The sequence below is a fragment of the Drosophila subpulchrella genome, unplaced genomic scaffold (genome assembly GCF_014743375.2).
Source record: "Drosophila subpulchrella strain 33 F10 #4 breed RU33 unplaced genomic scaffold, RU_Dsub_v1.1 Primary Assembly Seq12, whole genome shotgun sequence".
Classification (NCBI taxonomy): Eukaryota; Metazoa; Arthropoda; class Insecta; order Diptera; family Drosophilidae; genus Drosophila; species Drosophila subpulchrella.
Window position 1 is genome coordinate 74884 of NW_023665462.1, and position 16184 is coordinate 91067.

Genomic DNA, 16184 nt, shown 5'->3' on the forward strand with positions numbered 1-16184 from the left:
TTTTGTATTCAACGCTCTGAAGTTTTAGTTTTAGTTACAGTTTAGTTACAATTTTACAAAGGAGAAAAATATTTTATAGATGTTGAAAACATAAACATATATGAACCTGCTTTTAAGCATCACAAAAAAATTGACTTTAAATATTTTATAGAAGTTAAAAAAGGGATAAACATGGGACCATTTTCTCATCCTCACGTTAAACTAAAACTTAAAAAATTAATTTTTGTTATTCCTTTCAATATTTGAGTTGTAAGTGGATCTACAAAAATTTGTTTGTTTTGTTTTAAAATAATTGAAATGATATTCAGAAAGGGTCTCTAGAATACAGAGCCCTTGCTCTCCTGTAAGGTAACGATCATTTCTCTCAGTGCACATACCAGGGAAATACCGAAAAGCCCATGTACGGGTACAACCACGGCATTTAGTATTAGTTGTAGGCAAGCAAACAAATAATTTGCATGCCACCGCTGCACACGCAAGCCGGAAAATGGGAAAACATGGGAAATTCGTGATGTGCCGGGGGAGGGGTGGAATGCGGGGGGTGATGCGACGTGGCGTAACCGTAACCTTTAATTTGCAAATTATTTTGAAATGTTGCGGCACGGTCGTGTCAAGTGCATTTGCTCTGCCTTCTGGGGAATGGGGCGGTGAAAGTTATGCAAACTGGCGGACAAGTGTGAGGATGGGACAGGCCAACATCATTAAAATTCATTTGACGCAATTTGCCAACGCAACGCCTTAAATATTTAGAAATTTAAGGGGAAAGCTGGGAGTGCACTGGGACAAAAAAGGATAATTTAAGTTCATTGCCTTAATATATAATATTAATATATAAATATATAATATACAAATATATAATATATAAGTATATAATATTTAAATATTTAATATATAAAATATTTTAGGAATATTTTGGGAACTAAGGACTAAGCAGGGACTTAAAGATGTGCCTTAAAGATTTAAACATAAACCAAATTTTCCTTAAAAATCTAAGGGAGGCACATCTTTAAGTCCATTATTTATTTAGTCCCTGGCCCCCCTAAAATCAAAGGCAATGGACTTCTGAAAGAATTTTGTTCCGTGTGTAAGTAGAAAGTTCTGACAGCCGAGTAGCAAATCCTAATACCCTGACTATGGACTATGACAGGAAGCTTCGTGGCGGGTCTTGCATAAAATTAGCTTACACGCATCACTGTCAAATACGCCGGACAGTCGAGCAGAAGGCCGTGAGAATGGATTAGGTGCTCGCCGGAGCAGACGGAATCGGGCTAATTACGAACGGAACTGCTAAATTGGCAAGGTGGGTAATTTCCATTTAAAGTGGCGTTTCCACGTTAAAGGCAACTCGGGATCCTATTTTCCTTATTTATTATTGCTTAATTGTTGCGCTGCCAGTCGACATTTTCGGTCATGATAAAACTGGGTGAAATATACGCAATTGGGGCGGTGACTAATGAAGTCGCAGATTAAAGAGCCCAAAAAATAAAAGTATTCAATGGTGTATATATAGATGTATATGTATATGAGAGGCTCTTCGCTATCGGGGTGCCATAAATAAGGCTGGCGAATAAATCAGGGACAATACTTACACTTGAGATACTGCTCGTTGCGGGCTATCACCTTCTCGGCATTCTTGCGGGCCAGGAAGAACCACTCGGAGGTGTTGCCCAGATAGTGGTACTCCATGGCCAGATCCTTGGCGAAGACCGCTCCGAGATTTGGAGGTGGCAGGCGGTAGGCAAAGGGACAGAAGAGTCCCGGCTGGGCGGGATGCTCATTCCAATCGAAGCAATTTCCGGCCGCGAATATATCATCGTCGAACTCCACCATGGACAGCACGGAGGCGTGGAGCAGGTTGACATCCTCCTGGACGGAACGGCCGGTGGTCTTGAAGATTCTGCCGGAGACAACACAAGCAGGCCATACAGCGGATATTAGTTGCAGGCCAGCGGAAAAAATTTAATTTATGGCCCTGGCCTGGCCAGGAAATTGCATTCAAAATGCATGACAAGAGAGGGAATCTCAAGTAGCGAAACTCCTACACTCTTACTAACATCAAACACTAGATTATATTGATTCAAAATATAATAGAGATGTAAAAATGATGTAAAAGTTAACACTTTGAAAATAAAATATCTCGGTCAGACAGAACTGTTATTAAAAAGTCTTTTACTTAGAGTGTCAAATATATCTGTTAGAAAATACTTTTATAAAATATCTAGAAAATAAACTTTTCAAATAGAATCAATCAGAAATCAGGCCGAGACTTTAATAAGTTTGAAAAGTCCGTAGGAGACATTAATTTGTGAGTACATTTTAAATATCTCAAGAATTAAACGAAGGGATACATGTTACACATCTGTTTCATTCTTCTTTTTCTTTATGATAATAAAATTATTTACTAAACTGGCTGCTTATTATGGATAGGGTAAAGTTTTTAGATTTCAAATCAGATATTTTTGATCCCAGGTTTAAAAAGCTCCTATAACATTTTCTACTCTTTTATTCCCAAACAAAAAGAAGTATATTACAAATTCGAACATATATTTAGTTTTTTATAAATCTACCACAAATTTTAGATGTGCATATTTGATTTCAAGTTTTTATCTTGCGCTGCTTTAATATGCATTCAATTTTATTGTAAATCTTCTTTTATGAATTAGAAATTATTTTTAGCTCGTTTTTAAATCTACCACAATTATTAAATATATTTGAATCTAAGTCTTTATCTTGGCCTGTCTTAATATGCATAAAATCTTATTTTGAATATTCTTATTTGCTTTATTTAAGTTATGCGTAATTTTTTGGTTTCTTAAGAAACCCCTTAAATAATCTTAAATAATCGCAAGAGGCCGTTAACCGATTTATTTAGAAGTAAGGCAGGCACGTAGCCCGTCTTAACCCAAAATGCGGGGCAACCCTTTTGGGTGGCAGGGCATGAATAATATAATAAGTTTTGTTGCAGCTCGGGCAGAGCACCGAAAGTGGCCCAGTGGACCGGGCAGGGGAAGTCCCTCTAAGAATTGGCTTCCTTTCATTTTTGTTGGTCTGTCGTTTTTATTTTTACAACCCCAGGAGGGGCGGATAGTGGGTGTTCTATGGCCCCCTGGCCGTTACAAGTGCATACTTATAGGCGCGGCGCATTCAAGTCGCCTCAAACTGTGCTCAAGTGCGCTCCTGGCTTTCCATTGTCTGAGGCCCCGGCACAGGATGCCGTCGTATCCTCCGTACCCCCATCTCCCATCTCATCGGACTACCTCGAAAATGGGTAAACGAGAAAATTACATTGAAGATTTTTGCTTAGGGTGATGGGGGTGAAATTACCACCTCTTTACTGTCTGCGTAATATTAATTAAATTGCTGGGGACTACAGTAAAGAGGGTAAAAAAAGGGAGGGGGGTGCCCAGAAAAAATGTAGCAGCATCGACTTCAATTCCATTTTCCAATACATTAGCCAGGAGCAACAGAAGCTGGTTTCGGGTGAAAGACTCTGGATCTTGCGACTCCCTCATGTGACACACTCGCTAATTGGGCGTGGCTCATTAATTCGCTGGCGGGCCTCATTTGTAAATGTCAAAGGCATTTTGTCAGCTCCCCAGCTAAAACCATCCCCCCCCACCCACTGGCACCACCCACTGGCCCAATCCAAATCCATGCGAGTGTCCAAGGCCGTTTCGGGGGCTCAAAAGTCGCCTAATGATGATGACGCCGCCGACATTGTTCGCTGGTGATAATGCTGACTTAGCTGGGAGCTCGACATGGAGTTGACAGCTTTTTTCCACCAGCCCCCCATTATTTATGGGCCACACAAACTTTTTTTTTCGGCACATGGCCAATGATGAGTGCAAATATCTCACTCTCAGCACTGCATTCGGACTTATAGAAGAGGTATTTCGGCCTTAGAGATTTAATTATATTTTTGTGTGTATAGTCTCTCAATTGTAAACTGTTTTTAGGTCCTGAAAACCGTTTAAGGCAATCCAAGTACTTGTTTTGTACATTCAAACTTCATTTAACTTCATATTTATTTAATAAATATTTGTATTTCTAGGAACTAATGTTTCTTTCTTAATATTGTACTACAACATAAATAAATCACGTTTGAAATATTTTGTGTATCTCTCTTACATACTGTAAAAAGTATTTCCCCTGAACTTATGAAACATGGGAATTTTTTCATAATTTAAAAAATGCATTCCCCTAAAAATGATTTCTTTTCAAGGTTTTTCATTTGTTTTTTTTTTTTATAATCTGAAAATATATTTAAAATATGGTTTTTTCCCTATACATTTCTTGCAAAATCGTTTCCTCTTCCGTAATAAAATTGTTTACCGTGCAATCCGACGAGACCTCGTTCCCCAATTAACATTCTCCGCAGACAACTTGAACTGCTGGTGTGCTTATATAGTTTGGGACGCTTACAGTTGCAGTGTTGCCGGTTTTCCGGCTTTTCTGCTCCCTCCGCCCCCGCTGCCCCCTGAGACTGTGTCCTAAAGTGTGCTAAAAACACTTTTCAGCACTTGAGTGCTAGGAAAGAGGTGAAAACAAGGGCAAAACAAGCTGCAGATGGAGGTGCATCCAGGACGAGAGATCCAGGAGTAAGTAACTCACTAAGTACTCGAAAGTGTTCCCTCCCTTTTTGGCCTTTGTCTGTGTGCTGTGTTTTTGGGGCAGCAGGGAAAGGGGTTTACTGAGTCGGAGGTTTAAAGCCCCGCTTAAAGGCTTCCGACCTCCATGGGAACCCCCTATGATGCGGTTGCTTGGGAATTTCGCTCTACTTTTTCGTTTGATGATGCCCACCTGTGCTGTAATTACGCAACTGCATCGGAAAGTTGAGCTGTGGATCTCCCTGACGTTTAATTAAAAAAATATGTTGGCCCATCACTGGACCAGGCTAAAAAGTTTTTCTTTTCTTCTCACAGCAGACAGCATTACAATTTATATCCGCTGCTTTGTCAAAATCCCCAACTACCGGGGACTTTGAGAAATCTCCAAAGGGACCTGAGAGATGGCTGTTTCGCTTATTTGTTTAGCACATGATGCCAGTCAGCCGAATAAAACGCGTATTAGAAACTTGAGGCGCCTTGAAAATGTTGAGGAATAAGGAGGAAAGCTGCCTGCCGGCACTTAAGCCGCTTTTTTTGTTATTTGACTTGACAAGGCCATTTCGCTGGGGGTTTTCCCGCCGCTTTTCCGCCTCTCCCTAGCTCATATTTGCAATAAAGTCGCTGCCAAGGTCCCTATTGATTTTGAAAATAATGCAAAACAGCACGCTAACCGAACAAATAATTTAATTGGCCAGCCATAAACAAGGAAATTAAATGCTTTTAGAACAGAGTGTGAACAAATAAAATTAATTATGCAGGGAAAATGAAATGAAATTTGTAAATTTAGGCACCTGGCGGAAGAGGGGGGAACACGAATCTGCGGAGGACTCTCAGGACATGCGAACGCACCGAAAAGTCCTCAAGAGTCCTTCGGGTTGGCCGTGTCCTTTGGCCAGAGGCCTCGAGCACCCGTTGCTTTTGCGACTCTGACTGCGTGTCGACATCTTAATTGAAAGCGAAATGCTCCGGTTTAATTATTCAAAGCCAGGACACTTCAACACACTCCTTAGAAAGGCCGACTGACTGAATGACTGAATGGCCAAGATGATGATGATGATGGTGAGGTGCCTTTCCCGGAACCCTCAGACGATAGCGTCCCTTTTGTCTGAAGTTGGGCGCCCTTTATTTGTTTGCCGGGTGCGCTTTTAATGACCCATAACGGTCAAGGCTTTTTGCCAATTTTAATTAGGCCATAATTAAATGATCAAACGGTGAGGCAAAGGCAGAACTGATAATATATATATTTAGATATGATTCCCTGCTAATTGACTTCTGCGAATTATGTTTTGTAATTCTTGGAAGAGGACTGGGAAATTATATCTTAAAGGGAAATCATTTATTTTATATTAACTCAAAGGAAGAACACATGAATATGCAAAATATCATAGATGGGGAATCTTTTTGAAATACTTTTTTTTAGTTTTGTAATTAAAAGATCAAACAGTGAGGAAAAGGCATAACAAACCATACATATGTATATTAGCATATATATAAGATAAATATGCTAATTGACTTCGGCAAACAAAGTTTTTAAATGTTTGGGAGAAGCTTACAAATTGTATATTTATGGAACAAAATGTATTTATTTGGTGTAAATTTAAAGCTTGAACTTGGAAACTTTAGATACACAATACCTACTAAAAGTAAACATTATAAAAAGTTTAACATATTAAAACGAGAAAGGTAATTAAAGGAAATCCTGTAAATTTAAAGAAAAAACTTGTGTATCCAAAATGGGAGGTCTTAAAAAACTTTTTGAAATACAATTAAAAAATAAAAACCAACTAAAAGCCTACTTAATTATCTTAATGCTAACAAAAATTAAAAAGGTTGCCGAGGTTGCCTATCCAAAATGTATGGCTAATTTGGCAGGCAATTTTGTTACCCAATTTGACATTAGACCCCAAAGATGAAAGTTCAGATGAGTGGGAAATCACTGGGAAACTCCTGCTACGTGGCAATATGTGTGCTCAATTAGGAAGCAGGAAAAGGAGTTCAATTAATTAAAAGTTGCCCCATGTTGGCCCAGTTTGGCTGCCTGGCCTCCGCTCCGCTGGCTGGCGGCTAATTGAGCCCCAGGCACTTGTTGTTGACATGTTTATGCTGGCCACAGGACCACCAGACCACCCTGCACTTTTTCCCATTGTTCAAAAAATGCTTTTTGATTTAGTCCATTAATTGCTTTCAACTTGGTAACTTCTTTTCAACGCACTTTGCCAGCCCGATGATTATTATTATTGCAGGCGCGCCAGTAAAGTTGGCAAACATTTTGGCCGAAAAGTTTCCCTTTTTGATTTCCTGCCGCCAAGCATAATGAGTCGAGAGCTCGCGCCTTTCGACTGCTTGCAAAGACAAACTTTGTCTGGGCTTTTGGGCACCAAGTTCTGAGTTCTGGTTCCTACGATCCAAATGTTTTTATTGCGCAAAAATAAACTCAAAAAAAAAGGAGAAAGAGCTTTGTGGCTGCTGCGGCTTAAACGTTACGCATACGCCGAGTGGGCCAGCCACTTGAAAGCGACCGAGGCGAAGGACTTGTTTTCGGGGGATACTCGACAAGTTTGTTAAGCTGTTAAGTTATGGCAACATGTGTTGCACAAAGCGCGGCAAAGCGATGCAGTCGTTTAGTTTGCAGTTCGTAAGGCCCCCCGAAAGAGGGTAACCATCCAAAAGCATTCACAGACGTTATAAAATAAGTTGAATCGCTTTGCGGTTCTGCAAACACGACTAAATTGAGCTGAACTGGCGTTTAGCGACCGAACTTTGTACAGCTCTATATATCAATTAGACAAACTTTGAACTTTTGCCAATGTTTGGCTCTTCCCAAACTTAAATTGATTATAAGGCAGAGAAACTAATTTTCTTTATTAAATATTTGCCAAAATACGGTCTCTTTGGAAACTGAGAAAATAGTATAATATTTGCACTATCAGAATAATTAACCAACAGATTATTTGGAGTAGAAACACAGCGTATGCACATAAGTGTTTTAAAATGTATGCAATTTGCAAGCTGAGAACGCCATATTAAATAGTAATATTAATGTATTTCTTATAAAAGTATCTTTAAATATATTAGTTTCCATAATTTGATCATTTGAATATTAATTGATTAAAAATGTTTAATAACATTAATGCTGTTTCTATTTTTCTTTCTTCAATCTTTAAGATAGTCTTCCTCGTATCCTAACGTAATTCATAGTTCACATCTTATGTTTTCTTGCTAAACAAGTTCTTTCTTTATGGTTTTTTTTTTATACAATACCTATTTATTATTTTACATGTTAGAGAATGTTTATTTAAAAGCATATGCTTAGAATTGTTATAAATTTTTAAACTATTTTAGTACAAATTAAAAACAAAATGTTCCTGCATTGGGAAAATATGAATTCCTTCTAGAAAAACCTACTTGTTTTAAAAAAAAAACCTTTCCTATGTATTATATTTCGTATTAATAAATATAAATTAATTATGATATCATAGAGAGGTGGTTTCCTGTTATATAAGTTAAGCTGTAGCTTGCTAAAATAAGTCAAAAAAGAGGAATCTCTCTAGCCAGGTACAGAATGAAATTCAGATTCAGAACCAGAACCCGAACCTTTTGCATCCAACATCGCCACCAGGCTGCCGACAAGGGCGGCATTCGTCGGTGCAAGAGTCAAGAGCAGATGTGTGTGCTGAAATAAACCATCTGGAAAAAGGGCCGCTGCGAAGTGGTGCCCTGGTGCAGGGGTTCCAAGTAAGCCTCCACCTTTTCGGGGCCCCCAGGATCAGGACGGGGCCAAAAGCCGCCGGTGGCCTACAAAGGCATGCATGTCCGCGTCAGTTGCATTCGCAGTTGCTCTAGCTTTTGCGGCTTTCCAGGCGGGCGGAGAACGTAAAAATCCACATTAGGATTGTTTTGCGCAAAATGAAAACAATTTCCATTTCGGGGCTAGACAACTGCATTCTGCAGTGGCTAACAATAAAAATAGCGGGAGCACAGGCTCGTGGGCGTGGCAGGTCGAAAGGGCGTGGCAGGAGGCACCGTTATTAGCACCGCCCGCTGGGCGAAAGCAGAGTCGAGTAAATCAAGCGGCACAAAGTCCCGAAGCCATAAACACTGCGAGAAATCAAGTGAAAAATTGCATTCGGTGACCTCGTTTTGTGCACAGAAAAAAGTTGGTTTGATTCGTTCTTAATTTCAGTTTGAAGAAAAATGATAAATGGATATTTTTATGAGGTTATAAATCCTTTTTGTACTGAAAAATATATATTTTTGAAGTCCTTAAATATTTTAAAAATTAAATAAATTGAAGTCCTTTAAAAATATCAGATTTCCGAAGTTCACGAACAATTAAAATCGTAAAATCCTAAGCCTAGTGAGAAATTATTAACACAGAAATCTGACCTGAACATGTTTTCTTTGTACTTTTTAAAGACCCTGAAACATTGAATTCATTATCATCTATTTTTTAAAAATCTTGAAAAATTTTTTAAATATTCTTAAATTTATTTGGGAATTTAAAAGAAAATCTTTTCAGAGTTTCAATATAAATATTTTGCTATCAAAAATGTTTATCAGATTGTATTTTAACCGATGTTTTAACTAATATTATTAAAGACCTTTTCAGGATTTCATGTAAAAACCTTTTTAAAGCCTGTAGTTTTCAAAGGGGTTTCTCTTTATTTTTCATCAGTGCGAGACTGTTTCCTGAACATTGACTTGCATAGATATTTGTTTGCTTCCGTTTGGAGAACTTTTGAAGGATGTTGACAATGACGCGGCGATGGGGACGGAACAGGATCCTACTTTGGCTATAAAAGGGTTTTGGGGTGGTGGGCCTGGGGGTGTGGATGTGGATGTCCTTGATGCTGTCGCGTTTTATTGCCGCTGGCAATTGGAAACTGCATCGCTTATGCAGATTTCAATTTCGATTTGTTGTATGAACTGAACGCAAACGCCACTCGAATTCCAAAAGGCATTGCGAATTGAAACAAGCGACGGCGAGGCAATAAATTATTTGCCAAGTTTATCGCCGAACTTCCGCTGAAAAATAACAAAATCATTGCCTGGCAAATAAGAGAGAGATATGCACTTGAAGTCAAAGCAAAAAAAAAAAAAGAGTTGAGATGGCAGAGAACAGGCAACACCGGAAACTCAATTTTCAGGACAAGCCAAGCCAGCAGGTCCTTGGCTTTTCACTCACAACTCTCGCTCACCTTCTCACCTTCACATTTTCCCCGCTCGACGACAACACATTTAAGTACTTAAAAGTTTTCCGATTCCATCCGCCATGTTGCCACACTTTTGCTTTTGTGCCCTGTGTGCCTTTCAGCTGGAGTTTTCCTACCATTTCCCTTCTGTTTGCCGTCTTCACTTGGCGGCGTGAACGGAAACTAACGAAAAGTGGCCAAGGCAAGAAAACAATTGAAGCTCGTAATTTCAACTTGAATTGATATTGTTTTTCCTGACTGCCATTTAGCCTTCCCCCCCTGCACTCACCTTCAAGCTGCCTGTCCTTAAATGTTATTCTTGTTTTTGTTTGCGAAACAAAGTAAACGGGAAATGCCCAAACACACAAAAACACAAAAAGCGAGTGGGTACAAGAAAACCGGAAGGATCCTTCGCTGGCAGGGCGATAACAATGTATCACAAAACAATAACTTCAATTAGTATCTATCTGTGTGGCACGGAACCTCGGGCTCAACACCCCCATCGTAATTTCCTTTTTCCCGCCCAAGCAAAAGTTTTCCTACTAGCCTTGATTATGTTAACACAAGCAAAACTGATTAAAACAGGTCCTGATTAGCCGTCGCCATTTTTGAAATTATGAACCAGGAACTTGGACAGTATCGGCCATCAAATTTATGGGGCAAGTCGAACTGGATAAATCATCGGGGTCCCAGTGGAAACATTCCCCCGTTGAACCAATAATGAAAACAAATGTCTGGCATATGACACTAAATGCAATAATGTTGATCCCGAGCCAGATCCTTGGTGGCGCAATTTAATTTATTGACATTCGAAGCTTTGACATTTTATTGCTCCCCAGGCCAAGTTACACCCATTGTCCGCTTTCCCAATTTCCGCACTCCCCATTTTCCCTCCGGGTTTTCCCCGTCTTTTGGCCCTCTGTCACTTAATTTGCCAAGCTGCTCGACGCCTGGTTTAATTGTTTATTTGCGCCTTTTATTGACAGGCGGTATTTTATTTGGATTCTTAGTATACTCAAAAATTATTCGAGCTGTATTTTAGAAAATTTGGAAACACGTTTTGTTTATTCTATTAATCACAAAAGGATATCTACTCCAAAATAATTTTTTTTTTAAATAAAGTAAATTAACTACGTACAAAATTATTATTTTTTTTTAAATTCTAAAACAAAAGTCGGCATTGACTAAAATTAAATAAATTCCTTACTACTGCTCTTTATAAAAAAATAATTTTAACCCTTTAAAGTAATCCCCTCCCGAAAAAAAACCCTTATGCCAACTATTTTTCCTATCCTCGAAACATGCCAAGTAGTCCCTTTCCAGTATAGCCTTCTTTCTTTTTTTTCGTGGGGCAAAAACCACGTCTAGTCTTTTTAGACGAATTACATAATATAATATAATATAAAAAATTATAATCCTTATTAACACTTTGGCCGGATGGAAAGAATTCAAAGTGCACCACACCACTAAAATCGAAAAGCAATATATTCATCCTAAATTCACTTATTTTATTTTCTAAAATTTATGGCGAATACTTTTTTGAGTGTGTCATCGATTGTCTGTAGCTTTTAACAAATGAGTTTTTCGGTGAACAAATGGCTTTGATTTCCTGTCTTCGAAAAGTTGTTATCTTTTGCTGGAAAATTATGTCATTGGAATTCGGCGAGCAACGACTAAATCACATCCTGCGGACAATATCCAATGGCCTGTTGCACGAAGTCAACCACACCCAAGTTTTTCTATTTGTTTTCACAAAAAAAGAGCTAAGTTTTTCTTGATTTTTCTATTGCCATTGGCCATAAAACCCAAGACACGCCAAAGGCAGTGAGGAAAAACAGAAGGACATAAATTCCAGGTCTAATGTCCAACATCCCCATCGGCATTGACACATAGGATGCGTGTATGCAGGCAAGGGCATTTCGACATTGGAAAGCAGGACTTTGGACTTGGGACTTTGGACTTGGATCCCTAGACCCACATATGCGAAATCTGATGAAACTTTGTGTTTATTGTGCCTGGCTGCTGGGTAGCAAAAGAAAAGCAGAGCTCAAAAAATGTTGGCCAAACTTGTGAGCAGGAGCAGAAGCAGGGCTGCCTGATGTCCTTGTCCTACGGATTGTCACTCGGGCGGTTATCCAGATACAGATACTCGTACAAGATATACTGCCAAATCGATGATAGAAGCGGAATGGACTCGAGAAAACAAAGCACATATCAGCTGGCTCGGTTTGGACAGCTGGAGAAAACACCATAGAAAAAAATGAGAACCCAAATGAATTGCCATCGCTTTGGTCGCTCAGGTAAATCAATGTCCTTTTGGCCACAAGAATGCCGCAAACTTTTTGCCCGGCACGCCTGCTCCGCTAAGTAATTGAACTTTTATCAAAAAAAATGCACGCAGCCAAGCAGATGGACAGGGCGGGGGAAAATCAAAGGAAAAGTGTAGGGAAAATCTGGGGAAACCGGAGGTAGTTCTGCCAACTATGGCCCAACAAGCGCCGAGAGCAACCGCAACAAGAAAAGCACATTATGCTTGCTGTTGACAAAGGCCACTTGCCAATCTGGATGAGCAGAAATTGGCGAATAACTACTGAAACGTGAACGCCGACCGATGAGCGATGGTGGCTGGGAAATTGGGAAATGGGAAATGGAAAAGCTCAGCTAATCCCGGGACTCCTAAGCCTTTTTTTTGGTTTTTATACGAATCTACTGAGACTGAAACTAAAATTTATATATGTGTATCTGCCAATTAAAATGTTTATTTTTTGAATGAGGAAAATATTCTATTAATTATGGCAATAAATTATTTGTTGATTATAATAATAATAAATTAAGATTAAGATTGTATATTTTTTAAAGCACGAAAAATATTTTATTTCTGGAGGGAATAAATTATCAGCGGATTAAAATGTATATTCCTCCAAATGTTTAATTTATTCTTGTATTCCTTCTATGTGATATATATATTTTTTTAAACGGAATGTATAATGATTCTAGTGGCAATAAATTATTGGTTGATTTAAATTACATTTTTTTGGAGTACGAAAAATATTATATTCCTGGCAATAAATTATCTGTTGATTAAAATGTCTATTCCTCCAAATGTTAAATATAATTCTGTATTTCTTCATTGTGAATATATTAAATAAAATGCTTTACATATGCGATTTGTTAATATTATGTGTTCATATTGAGTCATTTAAATAATTCCTAACCTATGAATACTAGTATCTCTTCTACAAGGACGTTCATTAATGGCACATCCATGTTACTCAACAACTCCATGTTCTCTTCACTGCACTCATCACAATTCTGTTTGATTTAAATTCTTAACTGTCACGTTGGCACTTTCCCATTTCGTGTAAAAGTTGTATTGTATAAATTCCAAAAGGGCGCCCTTCCAGAGGGGGAAAAACCATGCCAGTCATCAAGTTGCAGTCCTCCGATGGCGAAATTTTCGACACCGATTCCGAGACTGCGAAATGTTCGAGCACCATTAAAACCCTGCTGGAGGATTGTGCACTGGAGGCGGAGAATGACCCACTTATTCCGCTGCCCAATGTGAATTCGACGATTCTGAAAAAGGTTCTCATTTGGGCCAAGCACCATAAGGGCGATAATGAGGAGGAAGCTGAGGGGGAGGCGTCCCGGCCAATGGTGGATATCAGTGCCTGGGATGCCGAGTTCCTGGCCATGGATCAGGGCACTCTCTTCGAGCTCATCCTGGCGGCCAACTACTTGGATATCAGGAATCTCCTTAATGCCGCCTGCATGACGGTGGCCAATATGATAAAGGGCCACACGGCGGAGGAGATTCGCCAGACCTTTCACATTGCCAACGATTTTTCGCCCTCGGAAGAGGATTTACGGCCCGCGGGGACCGAAGTTCCGGAGGAGGATGAGATAACCGAGTATGGCGATTTATAAATTCGGAGTGACTGGCTTAATAAATATTTCGGGGATAAGAATTACAACAGGAAGTGTTTTTTCTTACAGAAGGATTACTCCGAAGTGCCTTTTAGGAGCCTTCAATAGCTGATTATTTATTTATACTAAGATAATGGTATTTTGTAGATAGCGTTTTCTCATAAAGAAGCTTTTTTGATTCAATCTTCCTATGGTTTTGTTGATAATTTTTTGGCATATTTGCATATGCTAGGAATACCCTAATGTATTCTGAATAATCCAGAGTTTTCAAGTCTTTAAATATTAATGTAAAATATTTGTTGCATAATATTAACAAGTTTTTTAAAACTTTATTAATTAAAGTAAAAGTCTCCATAAGATTTGTTTCCCAATGCTAAATAAAATTCAAGAATATATTATATAAGCGCCTACTTATTCCTAGAATTTTGGTAGTTGAAGTTGACTATTTGATTGACACCTGAATGACCTTCAGATAAGTAATGCTATTTCCCTATCCACAACTGTACACATTTCGTTGCGAATCCATTTCCATCTCCGTTTCCACTTGCATTTGTGCCAAACCGTCTGGCCGAAAAACTTTCGATTGGAAAAGTTTGGCATGTGAATAATATGATGTGGGCAGAGGTCGGAAAACTTTGTCCAGGCGTTCACTCACCTGGTCAGCATGTTGGCTCGATTGACGGCCACCTCGGCCTCCACGCGGAATCTGTCCTGGGCATACCTATCGACCACGCCCTCGCCGAGATTCAGGGAGGTACCCGCCACGCAATTGGAGCCCATCAGGTGCTGCTGCTCGATGTACTGCAAAAACTTGGACACCAGATCGATCTTGCTGTCCCGGGCGTTGATCACATCGGCGGTTATCTGGCTGGACTCCATGTTCTCATCCGTCTCCTCCACGCCCTCCACATCGCCGATGACCAGCTGCTTGGTCTTGTCATCGATCTGCACATCCGGCGGATAGCCATCGTCCATGGTGACCTCGGAGGTGTCCAGCAGGCTGGATTCGGAGTCGGAATCGGAATCGGAGCCATCAAAGCTAATCTGCTTGACCTCCATGCTGGCTACCTGGGAGCGGGCCTCCGCCTCGGGCTCCCTGCCTCCTCGCTGACCACCCTCATCCATCCACTCTGTGGTGCCGAGGCTTTCGTTGGTCTGGGGTTTGCCAAATGGCTGAACCTCCTCCTCCTCCTCTTGCTCCTCCTCCAGGGCATTACTTTCGTAATCCGATTCCGAGGAGGAGTCACTGCGCATCCTACCCCCTCGCGACCAAGTGCCATTCACTGGGAGAAGGCGGGTTCTGGCCATTTTGGGTTTTGTGGTGGTTGATACAGTCAGCTCCTCCTCCTCCTCCTCTTCCTCCTCCTCCTCCTCTTCCTCCCCTAGAGGTTCATCCTCCTGCTCCCTCTCGTAATTGGCCTCATCACGCACAAATTGGCGCGCCTGCTTGACAACGATATCCGGATCACCTGTTGGGGCCACCGTGGCGAATGAACTCTCCAGCTCAATCTCATCCGCCAGCTGCATGACCTCGCTGAGTGCCGTATCCTCGGTGTCCTCGGTGGCAGGACGACCCTGCAGATGCTCGGCCTCGGCCAGACTGCGATGGTTCTTGGCGGGATGGAGGAGGCCCAGACTTTTGTCCACACTCTTGCGAATGCTCTCGTTGATTTTCTTCTTGTGCAATTTGCGGATTTTATGCGTGACGGGAGCCGGGGAGGTGCCACCCGCTCCGGGCAACTGAGTGGGCGGTGGGACCAGGAGGAGCCGGGTGGTGGGTATACCACCGCTACCACCACTCCCACCACTGCTGTTCGAGTGGAGGAAATGCGAACGAGAGCGCCCGTGGCGAATGTTGAAGCTGTCGCCCGTCATCAGGGCATCCGCTTCCGCCTTGATGCGGTTCCGCGATGGAATGGATGGGGTTAGGGATGGGGATCCAGTTGCAGTTCCCGATCCCGCTGCTCCGGCTGTCTGTCCCATGGATTCCAACTGCGCCTGACCTTGCATCACCCACAAGCCCATCACAAACAGCAGCTGCACAGCCTGCGGCATCCACATCCACATCCGCATCCTGGGGCTCGGGGTTTCTGGCTTTTTTGCTCCTCTTTTTTTTCGGGGGACTCTTTGACTATATATACCCCTATATCGCTTAGTTACTCGCCTTGATTGGCTGATCAGCACTTTGTGTGCTGCGGTTATCGATTGGCAGGGACGGGGACTGCTGCTGCTGCTGCTGCTTTGCTACCTTTTGGCATTTTCAGTTGTCAAAGGCCGGGGCGCGAACATCACGCATCCGCACCGTGGTGCACGGCATCCGCTGGCTCGGGCGGATGGTCTGGCGGAGGGCGCCCATTTTGCCCCTTCCACCCACTCGCTCGCCTTATGCTCTAATTTTCGGCGAAACGCTGAAACGGAAAAGAGAAAATCGAATGATTAGCCCGCAAAAGTCAGGATT

The 16184-nt window shown here is 41.1% G+C and overlaps 2 protein-coding genes across 2 annotated transcripts in view; one reads left to right on the plus strand and one right to left on the minus strand.

The window, feature by feature from the left end:
• The window catches only part of LOC119558629, a 60990-nt gene that overhangs the window by 30714 nt on the left and 14092 nt on the right, over window positions 1–16184 (minus strand). Inside the window, exons 2-3 of the mRNA XM_037872033.1 lie at window positions 14382–16134; window positions 1590–1897 (exon numbers count right to left, since the gene is read on the minus strand). Of these exons, the coding sequence (XP_037727961.1) occupies window positions 1590–1897; window positions 14382–15799 (1726 nt within the window). The 5' untranslated portion in view covers window positions 15800–16134. The remainder of the gene's footprint in view (window positions 1–1589; window positions 1898–14381; window positions 16135–16184) is intronic.
• On the plus strand, window positions 13127–13754 carry LOC119558632 (S-phase kinase-associated protein 1-like). The gene has a single exon (XM_037872037.1). The coding sequence runs from the start codon at window positions 13217–13219 to the stop codon at window positions 13724–13726; it is 510 nt and encodes a 169-aa protein (XP_037727965.1). The 5' UTR covers window positions 13127–13216; the 3' UTR covers window positions 13727–13754.